The sequence below is a fragment of the Pogona vitticeps genome, chromosome 6 (assembly GCF_051106095.1).
Source record: "Pogona vitticeps strain Pit_001003342236 chromosome 6, PviZW2.1, whole genome shotgun sequence".
Classification (NCBI taxonomy): Eukaryota; Metazoa; Chordata; class Lepidosauria; order Squamata; family Agamidae; genus Pogona; species Pogona vitticeps.
This window is the reverse complement of record NC_135788.1, coordinates 7,320,001-7,336,202: the sequence shown is the minus strand read 5'-3', so window position 1 is coordinate 7,336,202 and position 16,202 is coordinate 7,320,001. Positions and strand designations below refer to the sequence as shown.

The 16,202-nt window shown below is 45.9% G+C and overlaps 1 protein-coding gene across 4 annotated transcripts in view; it reads left to right on the top strand.

Annotated features, from left to right (window-relative positions):
• The first annotated feature begins 453 nt into the window (after positions 1–453).
• The window catches only part of PRKAG2 (protein kinase AMP-activated non-catalytic subunit gamma 2), a 178,203-nt gene continuing 162,454 nt past the window's right edge, over positions 454–16,202 (top strand). The window contains exon 1 of one of the 4 annotated variants that reach the window (XR_012088191.2): positions 454–1,274. Coding sequence is in view for 2 of the 4 variants with exons in the window: in XM_073002856.2 (XP_072858957.2) it covers positions 1,152–1,274 (123 nt within the window). In the remaining 2 variants the exon portion in view is untranslated. The remainder of the gene's footprint in view (positions 1,275–16,202) is intronic. The other 3 variants (XM_073002856.2, XM_020779761.3, XM_078378501.1) reach the window with 3 other exon arrangements.

Sequence of the window (16,202 nt, the reverse complement as noted above, 5' to 3'; positions counted from 1 at the left end):
GGAAGGAGGAAGGGCTGGGAGGCGGGCTCCCGCCCTCGGAGGGGCTCCCTCGAGGGCCTCTTGGGTTGCGCGGGAGATGCGCGGAAGGGCGCGGGCTGCGCCTCGGGCGAGAGAAAGTTGCCACTCCGTGATTTTGCACTTCCTGTGCCGCCGCCTCCTCCTCCTCGGTTGTGAGCACTCTGCAGACACACACACACACACGCACACACGCACACACACACGCCCACGGGCTTTGCGCCTCCCTCCTCGGGGCCGGGTTTCCTCGCTGGCTCCGCTCCGCTTCCTCGCCTCAGCGGCGGGTTCTTTTCCCTCCCGCCCGCTCGCTCTCCCGCCCCGTCCGTTTAACCGGCGGCTGTCAAAGCCACTCTGGGGGCGGAACCCGAAGGAGGAACCCGGGCCGGGCGGGGCGAGGCGGGTCGCCCCCTCCCTCCTTCCCTCCCTCCCTCCCCGTTCGCCTCTCCGGCGTGACGGCACGACTGCCCTCCTCGGAGTCTTGTTTTGCAGAGCCCGAGAGGAGGAGAGCCCGCTTTGCAGGCAGCCGCCCTCGCACCCCTCGCGCTTGCCCTCGCCCGCCCTCGCCCGCTGCGCCTTTCCGATTCCTGCCCAGGCCGAGCGGGAGGACGGGGGGACGGATCCGGGCGCAGGGGGTCCCGCCGAGTGGGCATCTGTCTCCTCGGGGCCCGGTCCTGCCGCTGCCCTTGGGGCGCCCTGGCCGGCTGAGAGAGCGAGAGCGCCTGGCTGAAACTTTGGCAGCCGTCAAGCCCCCCCATCCCATCCCTCCGGGGCTGTCCCTGAAGGATTTGGGCAGCCCTCCGCCCCATCGATACGCGGCGCTACCTCTGCGCGCCCCCTCCACCCCACATCCCCCGAACCGCACCCCAGCCGCCGCCTTCCTCCCTAGATGAAGAGCGGGGGCCGCCGGCGCCTCCTTCCTCCCCCCGACCCTCGCCCTTGGGGATCCCGGCCGGGGCCATAAAACTTGGGACGCCCCCCTCCGCCTTGTTTCTTGTCGGGGTGGCCAAAAGCCTTGGGGGGGGGGAGAGAAAGACACCCCACCCACCAGGCTTCCTTTTGAAGAGACCGGCTTGCAGTCTCCCCCTCGGATCTCTGGAGGAGAGCGGGAACGGGGGGGGGGCGGCGGCGGCGGAGAGATGGGCAGCACCGCCATGGACACCAAGAAGAAAAAAGAGGTGCCCCCTCCTTCTTCTTCTTCTTCCAGTGCGAAGAAAAGCGGCGCCGGCCAGAAGAAGCGCATGCTGCGAGTTCACATCCCAGTAAGTGTGCTGATGATGTGGCTCTCCCTCCCTCCCTTACTCTCTCCCTTCCTCTTTCCCCCTTCCTTCTGCCCATTCTTCCTGCAGGCTCTTTTGAGATGCCAAGGAAAGTCTCTTGACGCCCCCCCCCCTCCATCCCTCCTCCCTCCTCTGCCCAGCTGAGAAGCAGAGCGGATGATGCCCCTGTGGTCCCCTTTGCAGTGTGAACTCTTGTCTCTCTCTCTCTCTCTTGCAGCAACAGGTTGGGGAGGTGGGACAGGCAAGGAAGGGGGAAGGATTCGTTTTGGCCTGTGGGGTGGGGTGGGCCGCCTGGATGCCCACCTGGGTGGGCGGGCATCCAAGGATGGGAGCAAAGGGACCAGCGTGGTGTCGGCTCTGTGCGAAGCGTGATGTGCCCCCTGATCCTGATGGGGTGTTGCCTTGACTGAAAAACGAAGCCCCACCGAGTTCAGTGGGTCCCCCGCTGTAATGGCTAGGCATGGAAGAGTTCAGCCCTGGGCACACGGTCTCCATGCGGGCGCCAAGGAGGGGTGTGTCCAGCCATTGGAGAATTCGCTTGCTTAGTGCCCATTAGGTGCTTGACAGATCTTTTGAAAGCATGCAACGTGCCTAAACCGGTTTCCGCTCTGAAGTGTGAAGCCTTACAAGGTGGAGATCATAGGGTTGAATTGAAATTCAGCTGGAGGATTGAAATGCTGATTTTCTGCTTTCCTTCAAGCGTGATGCCAGTTTTATTACAAGGCCAGGCTCGCCCAAGTCCTTCTGCTGCCTGAGGCAAAGGACAAGATGTACGCTTGGCTCTTGGCCTGAACGTTGAACCTTAGCTTTGACACTTGGGATAGGAGAGGATCTTCTACCATACCTGAGGACAACTGGCTAAATTAGGGGATGTAGGTCACAGCCCTGCCCTCCAAGAGAAGGGAGCATGAGGAAGCTCAAGGGGAGATTCTGTGGGGCTGCTCTTACTGCCTTGTAGCCTCAGATGTCTGAAGAAGTTGGCCCAGTAAACAAGAAAGTGACTTTGGGAGATTCAGAGGCCCTGAAATGAAAGGACCCTAGATCCAGGCATCAAAAGGCAGACATTTTAAAAAAATAAAATAATTATTTGGTTTAGTGTTTCGAAACCATTCCTGGATCTCGCAGCTTTTCGTCTTCAAGATTGAACTGGGGAAAAATCATTTGTGTGTGGAGCCTAAAGAACATTAAGGAGCTCTTTAAAAGGTGATATTATGGCCTTTTGGTGAATACAGAGGAGAATGGCTTTTCCCCCCTACTGCAAAAAACTACTGGCAAAGTCACTCAAGGACATAAGACGTTTCATAGCGTGGGAAGGGGTGATCCAGAAGACACTTTGCCTGTAATTTCTTGCGCAGCACATCTGTAGGGCAATGCTCGCCCTAACTTTTCTCAGTGAATTCTTTGCAAGTTACGAAGAAAAGTCAGGCACACGTGGAGTAGAATTCATGGTTTAAACCGTAGGCGGATGTTGAAAGAGTAAGAAAAGTGGGAGCTTGGAGAACTTCCTTTTTGGTGGGAAGGAAGGGTATATTCTCAAAAGCTCAGCATGAACATTGTTCAAATTCTAGGGGCAAAAATCTCTGTGAGTTCAGTTCTGAGAGTCGGTAAAGGGCAACTAAACTATGTTTGCTGCATGACTAGTATGGGAAGCCGAGCAGCTGGACTCTGTCTGGATAAAACAGTCTTACCGATGCCTTGCTTTTTACAGTCGGCCACACCTCCTTGTGATTATTTCACTTATCCCTTGGAATGAGTTGGGAACAAAAGAAGTAGAACAAACGGGAGAAGCTTTGTCTACGCAGGAGGCAGAATGGAGTGGCGGAATTCTGTGGTGCCCAACACCTCCGGACCGAAGATGGCAAAATTGCTTTTCGAAGGGTTATTTCATGTAACACACACATGCACACATTCACACACACCCCAACTTGGTGCAGGTAACACAACAAAGTGAGAGACAGAGTCGTTTAAGGAAGATCTTCCAAGTTTTGTAGACATTCAGTCGCTGGTGTTATTGATCGTGCCATCACAGTAAGATATCATGTTTACCTTTGGCTCCTGCATCAGAGCTGGCCAAGCATTGGTTCGGAGGTGTGCAGCAGCAGACCCCAGGGCAGGATCAAACCATTTCCATTTCCTGTGTGTAGAAGAGGGGAGGGACACAGAGCCATGGAATTGGAGGAGATCTTTATTTAATTCATGTGGTCTAGCTGCCCTCTCAGAGCCTGCAGCACTGAGGTAACTGATGCATCCTTGAAGGATGATCCTCCAGGCTGTACTTAAATGTCTCCACCAGAGGAGACCCCTTCACCTGTTCGAGGAGTCCGTTCCACTACCAAACAACCCTTGCAGCTAGGACTTATAGGGACTAAATCCCCATAATGGGAGATGCCAGAGTAAGGAAACAGACATTTCTGAATGTTTATTATGATAGTCTTTGTCGCCAGTAGGCATGTTCTGCATTTCCATACATTTGTCTTCAGACCTGATGCTAGTTATTAATGTTAGCCAAGAGCTCTGTGTACGTACGCACGTCTGTGCATGCATAACTGTGCCTCTCCCTGGGCTGTTCTCTCTTGGTAATCAAACCTCCTATTGCTTTATAATGAGAATTGTACACAGTTTAATTGTAAAGATCACATTAGCTTGCAATAAAGCTCTTCATGCTGGTTACCATGTGAACTCTGGGCAGCTAGAACTATTCTGCCCACAAACGTAAGTACTGTAGTCACAAGGTATGGTAATAAGGCTTGTAGCTTCGTCTGTCACTGCATATTATCAACAAAATCACAGCCTGACACGGCATGAACAAATTTGCTATTTACATTTTGTGAATTTATAAAACCCAGTCATCCAAACAGGTTAGGATACCTGCTCCATGTAAATATGCATGGTAAGGGATGGGGGAGGAAGTGTAACATTGATTTACCTAGCCATGCTTTCCCCTGATTATAAACATCAGATTATACATCGTGGGAAGCATGCCATTAGAAAGGGGAATTCCCTAAGTGTGGGCACAGTCTGATAATTAAAGTAAGAGATTCTCTCACTTCCTGTAGTTTGCATATTATCTTGGTTGTGTTTTGTGACCGGTCTTCTGAATGTTGGTATATATCTTGTTTGCAAGTCTGATTTTTCAGCCATGAAAGTCTGCAAGAATCATGTCTCTGAAACACTCATGTGATTCAGCTAGACTAATGAGTTCACTGTAAAACGGACCTAGCTTGCTTTCATAGAAGATGTTAAGAACATTCAAAACTGTCTTATACGGAGTCAGACTAGGGCTTGGGAAAGTTGTGAGAAGTTGGCAGGGCCATGTTGGCTGGTGGATTCTGGGAATTGTAGTCCAGAAGGTGGACTGCATGCTCCATGCCATGCATCAAGTTTATCTTGCTCAATATTTTCTTTGCTGATTGGTAATCGGACTGGAAGCTTTCCTAGATTTACTTGGAGATGCTGAAGAATCCACTTGGATTTTCTGTAGACAAGCTGTCCTTTGCAAATGGGCTGTTAATGGCCCTCCCACGATCGAAGTTGCATGAAAACATTTTGAAGAGGAACCCCTAATGATAGGTACGGAGTTTATAGACTGCCATTTTGACCATATCTATCAGGAGCGAAAGCTCTTTGCCATCTCTGTGGATTTTCCGAGCATTATCCTTCAGCACAGTTGGACTTGCTCGGGAATAAATACACGTGTGCTTGCACTGCAAATCACACTGAACTCCAAGGGATTCGCTCCTGATGTAAACACGTTTAGGAATGGCCTGAATCTCATTTGGGAAACCATGCAGCCAGAGCTGCTTGCAAGATGCACGGAAGTCTGTGTGCATTCAAAGTGTCATTCAAAGGCGGAGGCTGCCTTGTGCTGGGGAGTGTTGAAAACCGCCGGACGGTCCACGTGCTTCCTGCCACTGAAAACAAAAAGATTTCATGGAAGAAGGGAAGTCCCTCTTGTGCTCTACTTACTTCTTTTGGGTGGGGGTACATTCACTGTGATCCACAATTCAGGAGCTGCAGTCCACAAAAGTAACTTTCCCAACTCTGCAGGAGGGGTCTTTGGAGAAAAACAGATGGGGTCCCTCTTTCCCTTTAAGAAGTCAAAATGCAGAGCAGAAAGGAGGGATGGTGTAAGCAAGTTGAGGGAAGGACATCTTAGGGTCAATATCCCATGTATTGATGCAGGTAACTTTTGATTGATGGGTAGTGCATTCCAGCAACATCTGAAAGACTGCCAGTTCCCGCCCCTGGTGTATACATGAATATGTTTTACTGCTTCTACTCATTCTGCAGTAACCAGATCTTGTGTCTGCTTTTGGATGGTTACTTATCTCTGGTGTTTCTCCACCCCGCCCCCTCCAATCTCTCCCATTTCTTTTCTAAGCATCAGGCTGCTTGTAAAGACACAGTAATAAATAAATTATATCTGAATAGTGGAACAGATTACTTAGAGAATGGTACGCTTGCATTACTATGGAAAGGCAACCTGATATAATGGGTAGAAGGTTGGACAAGGACACAGGAGACATGGGTTCAAATCTCTGCTGGGGTATGGAATCTCACAGCGGGGGGGGGGGGGGGAGAGCAATGGTAAGCCACTCCTTGAACATCTCCCAAAAATCATCTTAAGACTGCCATAGGTCAAATGCTACTTCACACCCTATAACAAGAACAGCAAATTAATTTGCAGCTATGGCCCTCCTGAGCATCTCTTGCAGATGAAAGTTTGGCCCGGCATTCTCCATAGGCAGTCCTGCCACTTTGGTACAGACATATTACTTTAAATTATTTGCCGTAGCTGCAGTTTTAATTTATTGTGCTTGTTGCATGCTTGTTCAGAGTTTGGAAAATATATTCTTTTGGACTATACAGTACTTCCTGGTGCTGGTTGGATAGCTCTGTGGTTTAGGTCGCTGGCTGCGCTGGAGCTGGAGGTTGAGAGTTCGGTTCCCCACTGGGCCTCCTGGGAGAGGAGCCAGCCTGTGTAGCCTTGAGCAAGCTGCGCATGACGCCCCCCCCCCTGAAGAAGGGAATGGGAAACTGCTTCCGAGTACATTTCTCTTTACCTAGAAAACTCTGAAAAGGGGCACCCTAAATCAGAATTAACTTCCCAAAATCTGTTGAAAGGCAGTTCTGTGTGGTTTATTTGTTTCTCTTTTGGGTGGCAGAATCTAGCAGTCACGTTTTGTTCTTGGGCCATTCCCATCTGTCATTTTCTCCCTTGAATCAGGAAACCTCTTGTTATAAACTCCCAACCTCTGATGGAGGCAGACTTCTCTTTTCCTCCAGCTTCTCTCCTCCTGTGCTCAAGGCTTGGACGGCTGCACAGAGGGAGTTCGAGAATTGCTCTTCTGCAGAGCTCAGGAGCTGCTCGTTGACGGGGTAAAACTCTGCAAAGCATAGATTGCTTGCCAAAGCACGCTGCAGCAGGCTAAGAAAAGAAAGCCCATGGCTGTCGCTTGTCCTCAGTTTTACAGCCCTACCAAAGGTGAAGCAGCTGTTTTCGAGTTTTATCAAAGACATAACATTCTTATGAGTGGTATCCTGAATACTGCCCCCACTACCAACCTATGCTACTGCAATCTTTATATTAACAGTAACAACCAAGGTCAGAAAAACAAGGGAAGGACATAATGAGATGTTCTTGGTAGCCACAGTGTTATGACTAATTTCTTTTTTCTTTTCTTTCTCTCTCTCTCTCTCCCACTTGAAACCTGGCAAAGATTAGGCTTCAGCCACCCATTTGCCAGCGTCTGATTGTAAGACTTTTATGCTCCAGGGTGGCTTTCATACCCGGGATTAAACTTGTGCTGGAAGGGTTTAATGTGGATTTCAATTTAGTCATAATTAGTCCTGCGTATACCTGTTTTAGATGGGATTAGCCAGATGTCCGTCAAACTTGACTGGCAGAGAAGATGGGATTAGCCAGATGTCCGTCAAACTTGACTGGCAAAATCTCTCCAAGGCCGGTCCAGTTCCTTTTGTCCTTTACTCTGCACAGCGTGTGAGGGCCTCACCTGAGCTGAGGTAAAATCTCTCATCCCAGTTTTTATGGCTGTGTGCAGACTCTAGGCTGGCTTTCCTCAACCTAGTGTGGACAGTTTTAGATGGGGATAATGGGAGTTGTAAACCAACCCATTCAGAATGAGGTGCTGTGGCTGGGGATAATAGTGGTCATAGTCCAGCATAGTTGGAACACACTGGTTGCGTAAGGCTCCTCTTGAATATCAACATAGCTGGTGCAATTTTGTTATGTGTGTATATGTTGCAATTTTGTTATGTGTGTATATGTTGCAATTTTGTTATGTGTGTATATGTCTATCTGCCTGTGTATCTCTCTGTCTTAATCACCCCGTCCACTACACCACACTGTTGGTCATCTATATTTCTAGGCCCTCAAAAAGGATTTGCCTGTTCACCTATTATTCCAATAAATATTAAGTTTTGCAACCTTTTTAACCATGTCCCAAAACCCAGTCATACAGTCATGTGAAAAAAGAAAGTATACTCTCTTTAGAATTCCATGGTTTTACGTATCAGGACATAATAAAAACTATCTGGTTCTTAGGTCTGAAAATAAGGTAAATACAACCTTAGACAAACAACAACACATGACATATTACACCATGTCATGATTTATTCTGCAAAAATAAAGCCAAAATGAAGGATACACATAGACACAGAGATAGACGTATACCTATAAGTAAATGGTGAAGAGGTCTGTTGTGATATAATAGATCAGTGGCTGGAATGTCTATGAAAAACCCAACCTCATATCTTATCTCAGTGTATTTTTTGTGTTTCTGATAATCTGCATCTAAAAAAAACAAAGATCCTGTTTAAACCATGACATTCTAAACATAAAATAAGGGTTTTTTGTTCCTTTCTGTTTCTGGGGAGTGAGAGCCCAAGGAACAGAATATAAATAAAGGGAGATAAGAAGTTTGAAGCTGGGCTTTAGGATATTCCCAGACACTGTCTTGTTGCGCAATAAATGTCAGGAATAATAATTTGTCGCACTATTTGATCATCCTCAGGTGAAATGCCCTGAAGTCACAGATGGCTGAGATGCTTAATGAGGAAGCCATGACAGGCATCTAGCAGAGCCTGTCTCTCTTCAGAACCTTGCTTTGGGGCCTGCCCAAACACAAGCTGTCTTTTGTGTTCTGCCATAAGAAAATTGTGATGGGGTTAAATATTTTGAATAGCACACAACCATTTGGCATTATCTGGCCTAGAGGAATGTGTAATAAAGTGTTGCAGACTGAGCACAGCATTGCAATCTGCTGCGTCATGCTAAGGTTGCAACTAGAGATTGGCACAAACTGGAGGTTTGTCCCTATTCGTGTTTTGGCCCTATATGAGTTCAATGCTTCCCTGCTCTGCCTCCTCTGGCAGGCACCCATTCAGAAACAGTGCCCTGGCTTCCCTGCCCTGCCTCCTCCAGCAGGCACCCATTCAGAAACAGCACCCTGGCTTCCCTTCCCCTGCCTCCTCCAGGCAGTGCCTCTGAGTGGGTAACTGCTGGAAAAGGAAGGGGCTGGGAAGCACCGAACACCTGTTCGGCCAAAAAATGAACTGGCACGAACTGACGAATTGGAGGTTCGTGCCCATCTCTAGTTGTAACCTTACCTTTTGCATCGGATCCGTTACTGCCTCCGCTGTGTTGACAGCACTGCAGCATTACGCAAGGATGGTGCATGGACTGGGAAGGGTTGGGAGCTGGTAGGGACAAGAGTGACTCACTTGCAAGGGGGTAAGTCAGCAACATACAAACATTTCAGTGAATGACCCTCTGTAGTAGGTGCACATGCTATACACTGAGTACATAGTACCCTGTTTCCCCTAAAATAAGAACTAACCTGAAAATAAGCCCTAGTGTGATTTTTCAGGATGCTCGTAATATAAGCTCTACCCCCAAAATAAGCCCCAGTTAAGTGAAACCCCGTCCTCCACCATTGTGCAGCAACCAGAAGATGACATGACTGTATTTGAATAAGTGTAGATTGTTGTACATGAAAAAAAATAAAACATCCCCTGAAAATAAGCTCTAATGTATTTTTTTGGAGCAAAAATTAATATAAGACCCCGTCTTATTTTTGGGGAAACAGGGTACTCACATTCTCATTTTAGTGGTTTTTTATGTGACTGTTACTGGTGAACCACTGATGTTTAAAACCACGTTGCCCGAGTCCAAAGTTCTATCCTATGGACTATGGCTAATATTAATAAACTTCTCCCTTCAACAATGCTGAGGCTAGGGGTGAAGGACCCCATGTAGTTCAAAATCTGTTTATCAATCTTATGCCCTTCCACAGACATAACTATAAAGTATAAATAGTTGATTAACATCCACACACAAACATATGTGGGGAAAATAGAGGCACCATCTCTCTTCCCCCGCAACAGAACAGTGACCTTCTCCGACCTGTGTCAGCCTCCCAGCAGCCCCCAGCACCCTTCCTCCCTAGCCACCACATTGAGCCACCATGCCAGGAGAGGAGACCCTTTGGGGGACTGCCGTACCGCCAACAACAAGGGGCTCGGTAAGTCTGAGACCCACCTTTCTCAGGCCACCTCCTAGAGAAGAATTGCAGCACAGTATTTATTTATTTATTTATTTATTTATTTATTTATTTATTTATTTATTTATTTATTTATTTATTTATTGGGGTGAAATCTGTGTATTACCAAAACTTGTCTATAACCAAAACCTATTTATTTAAATAGTTGTTTGTTTATTGATTGATTGAAAAGATTCTGTGTATAACCAAAACCGTATGACAGTACAGAAGTATACCGTGCTTATTGCTTAGCATTTAATTAATGGATGGGCAAAGTGGAACCTTCCTGATCAAGGTGTTCTGGGATTGCCACACCCATCAACATTGACTAGCATGGCCTGTGATGTAGAATGTTGGGAGTTGCAACTCCAGCAAGATTCAGGGTGGGGGGGATGTCTTCTGTTTTAAATAGGGTGTTTGTGTTGGGACATTCAAACGGCTTCAGAGGCATTGGCTGAAATCCTGTTATGCAGTTACTCAAATGGCGTAGAGGGGAATTGCTGTAAGTTAAGATATCTTCATAGACCTTATCTATTGCACGCAGAGTCATGCAATTCAGTATCTATGGAGATTTCTTAAGTTACAGGAATTTGTTTCCAAAAGTTAGGCTGTTCACATAAATGAACAGCCATTTGCTCAGTCATCCTTGTCAGGGACTGTAGGTCGGAATTTTTATTCTATATTGCACAGGGGTATGAGTAAATGGCTGGCCTATCATGACCTAACTTTTTTTTAGACTGGTGTGAAAGTGTGGTTTGGAAGCTCCGTCCTGAACATCTCAGTCTGCAAATGCTGAGCTGGGCATACCTTTTATTTTACTTATTTACAATATGTATTTATCTTCGGTATCTGTGTGCTCCTGAGTGAACAAAGTTCTCTTGGCAGTACATTCTCCTACAGTGGCAATAAAAATATTACGTATTAAAACACAGTTAACAGCCATTAAACAAACGAAGCAAAAATAACGCAGCACAAACATTCAGAAATGGAGAATAATGTTATTGGAAGAGAAGTGGTGGAATTAAATTGTGCTTTTAAAAATAGAACCTACAGAGTCTTCCTTGATCTAAACTGAGACCACAATGTTAGGATAGGGTGAGGACAGATGCACGAGTTGTTCTGGTCCCCCCCCCCCCCGCCAAGTCCATGGACCAAACAGCCGCTTCTGGGGTGAGTTTCATTAAGAAAATGATTTATATGTATTTTGGAAAAAGTATTAATTCGTATGTGCTGAGCTGGTCCTTACCAATGGTTACTTATTCAAAAAAGGTTTTGAATTTTTTTTTTTAGGATAGCTCCAGAATCACCCAACCTGCACCTCCATCGATTCTGGTTCAGCGGTTCGTGCTAATTCGTTTATTGGCCGAACAAGTGTTCGGTGCTTCAAAGCCCCTCATCTTCTGGCCATGGCCGACTTAGAGACAGTGTCTGGAGGAGGACTATCAGGGAAGCCAGGCCACTACCTCCGAGCGGGCACCCACTAGTTTGGCCTATGAATGAATCGGCAGAAACCACCAAACTGGCGCTTCATGCCGATCTCTAGTTGCAATCCATCAGCCTCGTTGAACGAGTTTCGAGACCTGTTCTGTTTTCGGAACAACCTCTGCCCTGTCAGCCCCAGAGCCTGCTCCAAGTGAATCATCCTATCTATACTGCCTGGCCCAGCTAGCTGTAATGTCTTGAAAGCCTAAGGCGATATGAAGCCTCCAGCGTCCAGTCTTGGACCTGGGCCAGTTGCTTAATTGTCCTGCTCCTCCCGTGAAATGCTCTTTGTATAATTGATCAGGTAGCTGGCTTCAGAACGGTCTGCGTTTGGCCTGCTTTTGCGCTGGCGTTTGACGGAAGCCTATAAAAACAACAGCAGGGGCCTAAACATAGTATGTAAGGCTGCATCCAGACATTTGCTTCCTGCGTTTTTGGCTTTGGTCTTGTATCAAAATAAAAAGATAAGCGAAGGTTAAGTTGCTTCATACTGACACAAGCCCCTGATTTCGGTACTGTCTGTTCCAGAGATGGGGGAAAGCTTTTAAAAAGAAGAAGAAAAACCTAGAATTCTCAGCATAGCCTTGCCATTCTGTCTACTTGCTATACCAGCTGGGTTGTTCTACGAATTGTACTCTATTAAAAAAAAAAAAAAACCAGTGTTTTCTAATTTTGTCTCTGTTCTGATGGGTCAGGAGCTTCTTCTAGATCAGTGATTCCCAAACTTGGGTCCCTGGATGTTCTTGGACTACAACTCCCAGAAATCCTGGCTAGCGGCGAAAGCTTCTGGGAGTTGTAGTCCAAGAACATCTGGGGACCCAAGGTTGGGAATTACTGTTCTAGAAATGCTTAGGTGGAGTTTTTAAACATGAGCCCTTGAGAGTCAGGGATGGAATTTAGGGTGCCTTAACACAAATCAAGCCTGTGCTAAGCTACACACCCTGTCATAACTTTGGGAGATATTATTAACGTAGCTGATAAACCTCTCATTTAAGGTAAACGATCACTTAGGAATCATGAAGGGCCAATAAATACCATTGTGCCTGCGGCATGAGCTGTAAACGTTACTCATTACTAAAGTGGCAAAATGATGCCCACTTGTCTGCAGATCATACCTCGGAGTAGACATATAAAGGGTTGCACTGTAAGGTTGCAATCCCATGCGTTCTTCCCTCCACAGAGTGACCTACTTGCAAATAAACACACATCGGGCAGGGTTGCATGTTTAATTTACATCAGTGAGGCAAGTCAGAGCTCTTCCCGATAGAGCCCAGGTTGTAGTGGAAATTCCCCCAGAAAAAAAATGTTCATCTTACCTTGCTTGGTATCATTGTTTCGATCAAGGGGTCCTGAATCTTTTTGACTCTCCTAGAACCTTAGGTTTATTCTAAATTTATTTTTGTTTTGGAGTAGGTTGTAGCACTGCATCACTTGTAATTTGTAGTGAGTGCCTGCAGTAGAAGCCTATTGGTTAAAAGTTTTCAGTTCTCTATCTGGAACTTTCCAGTTCTTGATTACCTTTTTGTTAAGACTTACCACCTCCAGCCCAGTAAAGAACAGTTTAGATAGAAATCTCAGTAAACCCCATGCTAAGTCCCTTCTCTCTCTCTCTCTCTCTTTCTTTTTTCCTTGTATAACAGAAATAATGTTGGTATTGTGGCGTTTCACCAGGAAAAAAAATAACACCAAATAGATTCAATCAGCTGAATGGAGAAACGGCTTATTTGAAATAAAAGGATGATGGGGTTGACACTTGAAACATGTGGTTGGAAAAAAGTTTGCTCCGCAGGAGTTCTGCCTGGTAGAATGGAGCCTATTGTTTGAGTTAAAACAAAAATGAACGCTTATTATGATTTCATGATTCAGGCACACAGTAAGGGGAGGGAAACACATTATATATTCATTTAAAACTGAGGCACATGCCTACAAGATAAGGCCTTCTCAATTGGGTTGCTTTGTGTGTGGAATGCTCTCCTCAACAAGACTTGCCTGTACCCCTCACTGTTATCTTTCTGACATCAGGCAAATACACTCCTCTTCCCTCAGGCATTTTAGCTGCTTTCGTATAAATTATATTGTATTTTTTAAAATTGCCTGTGTTCAATTCAATTATTGTCCACTCTGTTTTATTTTTAGTGTTACGTAAACTACCCAAAGAACTTTTGCTACTGAAAGGGACACAAAATACGATACATACATAAATATTTTGGTCTGGATCAGTATAGCCAGTTCTATACAAGCAAAAGAGACTCAGGACTTTTAGAGCAGAAGCTCTCTGGGGTGCGTAAGAAATTGCTCTTACATTTGACAAAAGTTTCAGGATTTGGTGTTCTGTGGAGACCCCACTCTGCTTCCTCAAGCTGTAAAACACACTCAGGACCTTCAGTCCTTGGGTACGTGAGAGTAGTAAGCCAAAATATAGAGCAAGTTGAGAGGAGAGCAACAAGGATGATGAGGGGACTGGAAGCCACACCCTATGAGGAAAGAATGAAAGAGTTGGGGATGTTTAGCCTTGAAAAAATAAGACGGAGTGGAGATATGGTAGCATTTTTCAAATACTTGAAAAGGTAGTCTTACAGAGGAGGGGCAGGATCTGTTCTCAATCATCTGAGAGTGCATGACACGTAATAATCAGGCCAAGCTAAAAGAAGCCAGATTTAGGCTGAATATCGGGAAAAACATCTTAACTGTTAGAGTAGTATGACAGCGGAACCAGTGACCTCAGGAGCGCTCCAGCATTGGAGACATTCAAGAGAAAATTGGACAACCCTCTTGTCAGATCTGCTTTAACTTGGATTTCTGCCTTGAGCAGAATTGGTTGGATTCCATGTCCTTATAGGCGTCTTCCAGCTCCATTCTTCTATGATTCTATAGAAAGGGCTAAAGATTCCTCATTCCCGCTGTAGAACTGATCCTTCTTATTGTGTTGCTGCCGTTCTCGGTAACGGTTGCTGAGGAGGGCCACCTGACAAGTTCATGGCGGAAGGGAGATTTGAACCAGAGACTTCTTGATTCTTAGGTAGAGCTCTTGGCTTTTATGTTGTACTTGCTCAAGGTGTATGCTAGGTTTATATGCTACAAGCAGTTGCTCTTACCGCCTCCTTCTGTTGGGGAACGTTTCCAAACTAAACATCGTGCCACCAATTCCCTGAGTTGGGAGAGAAGAGTACAGTAGTGGTAGGATACTTGTCTTCACCACAGTGGTGGTAGTTATAGTCAGAGTGAAGAAAATTCTGGATGATAACTGTGCAGGCTCAGGGATGCTGGAAGATATAATCCAAAGAAAGTGAACAAATAGGATTCTGGGGGGGGGGGGAGAACAGTTACGAAACAAATGTTTTATGTAGAAACATGTTGTGACTTAATAAAATCTTGGGGAGTTAATTTATACTTTGAGCTGAGGGGATGATTTATGCCATGAATAATTATTTTCAAAACCTTCAACTCTGCTGAACTGTGAGGGAGAATTGTTTTTTGGTCAGGATGACCCGTTGCTTAGGAGTATTAAAAATGTCCGTGTCTTTAAGCAAGGGGATATTTGAAGAGGACACAGCAGCTCGGAGGAAGGAATTCTATATTGGAAAGAAAGGGAAGCAAATATAGAGAATTTAAGTGAAAAATGCAAAGCAATAGGGCCAGTAGAAACGTTTCTTCCAATGCCAACACATACGGGATTGGGAGGGGAGCCCAGGGCTGTCGCCCACTAATTTGTTCTTTAATCAGAACTGAACTGTGGAATGAAAAATATTGTAAAGAAATAGATAAAAAGTAAATCTCGGCAGTGGATTTGTTGAATGATGACAGGCTGCCATTTCAGCTGCAGTATTCTCCTTGGGATTGCTGAGGTAACAAGACTGGCTTGCATTATGGGGCTCTTCGGTGGAAGATTAAATAAAATATGCAGAGCAATTGAAACATACCGTACAGGTAGAATGAGTTGCAAATGTTAAGAGCCAATGTGTTTGTTTTTTTAAATGATCTTACCCCTTTACAAAAATAATGCAGAAATACTGTATGTGTGTTTGTTTGGCTGGCACCACAGTGTGGACTTTTAAGTTCTGTGGTGGTTCAAACCACCAGCATTGCCATGTGATCTTGCTAAGTGAAGAAACTAAGGATAAACCAGCAGCAGGACCCACTTATCTGGCAGAATGCTTTTTCTGTCTCTGTTTACCCACCCACTGTTTTCCCATGGTGGTTTACTTCCAAACAACAGAAGCTCTACATGTTTTAAAATCCGCACAGATTATCTGAATGTTCCAGGAGGTAACGGGAGTGTACTGAAAATGATGCATGGGGAGATGCTGAGGGGGGGGGAAGGACCCCCTCAACTTTATTAGACTGGTCTTTACCTGCTCTGACCTATGCTAACGTTCCTTCAGGTTAGACTGATATTCTCAGGGTTGCTGATATCAGTTGCTTTCTTCCCACATTTCTCTCTAGATCTTATGTGGGAGACATGTTGTCTTTTTCTTGTGGGGTAAGGGGGCTGCCATGGTTCCCTGCACTCCTGCCTTAGCTGAAAGTGGAGATACCATGCCTCAAGGTGCTTCCAGTTTATGACAACCCTGACAGAGACATAGGGATGGAGTATGCATCCCATAAAGCTCCTTTCTGGGAGTCCCACCTGCAGCACCCAGACTGTACAGACACTTAAATTGCGCTCGCCTGAAGAGAAGGCCCAGTTGCTAGGCCTCATGCCTTGGACGGGCCTAACTTCCTGTTTGAAAAGGAAGCTGCCCCAGTAGTTGTTGAGGAGCTTCCTTTTGAAATAGGAAATCTAGTTTTTCCAAGAACCTTATAAGACTTCACTGTTGCATGAAACTGTTGAGGGGTTCATTTGAGTGTGATTGTAAACAAACTATTG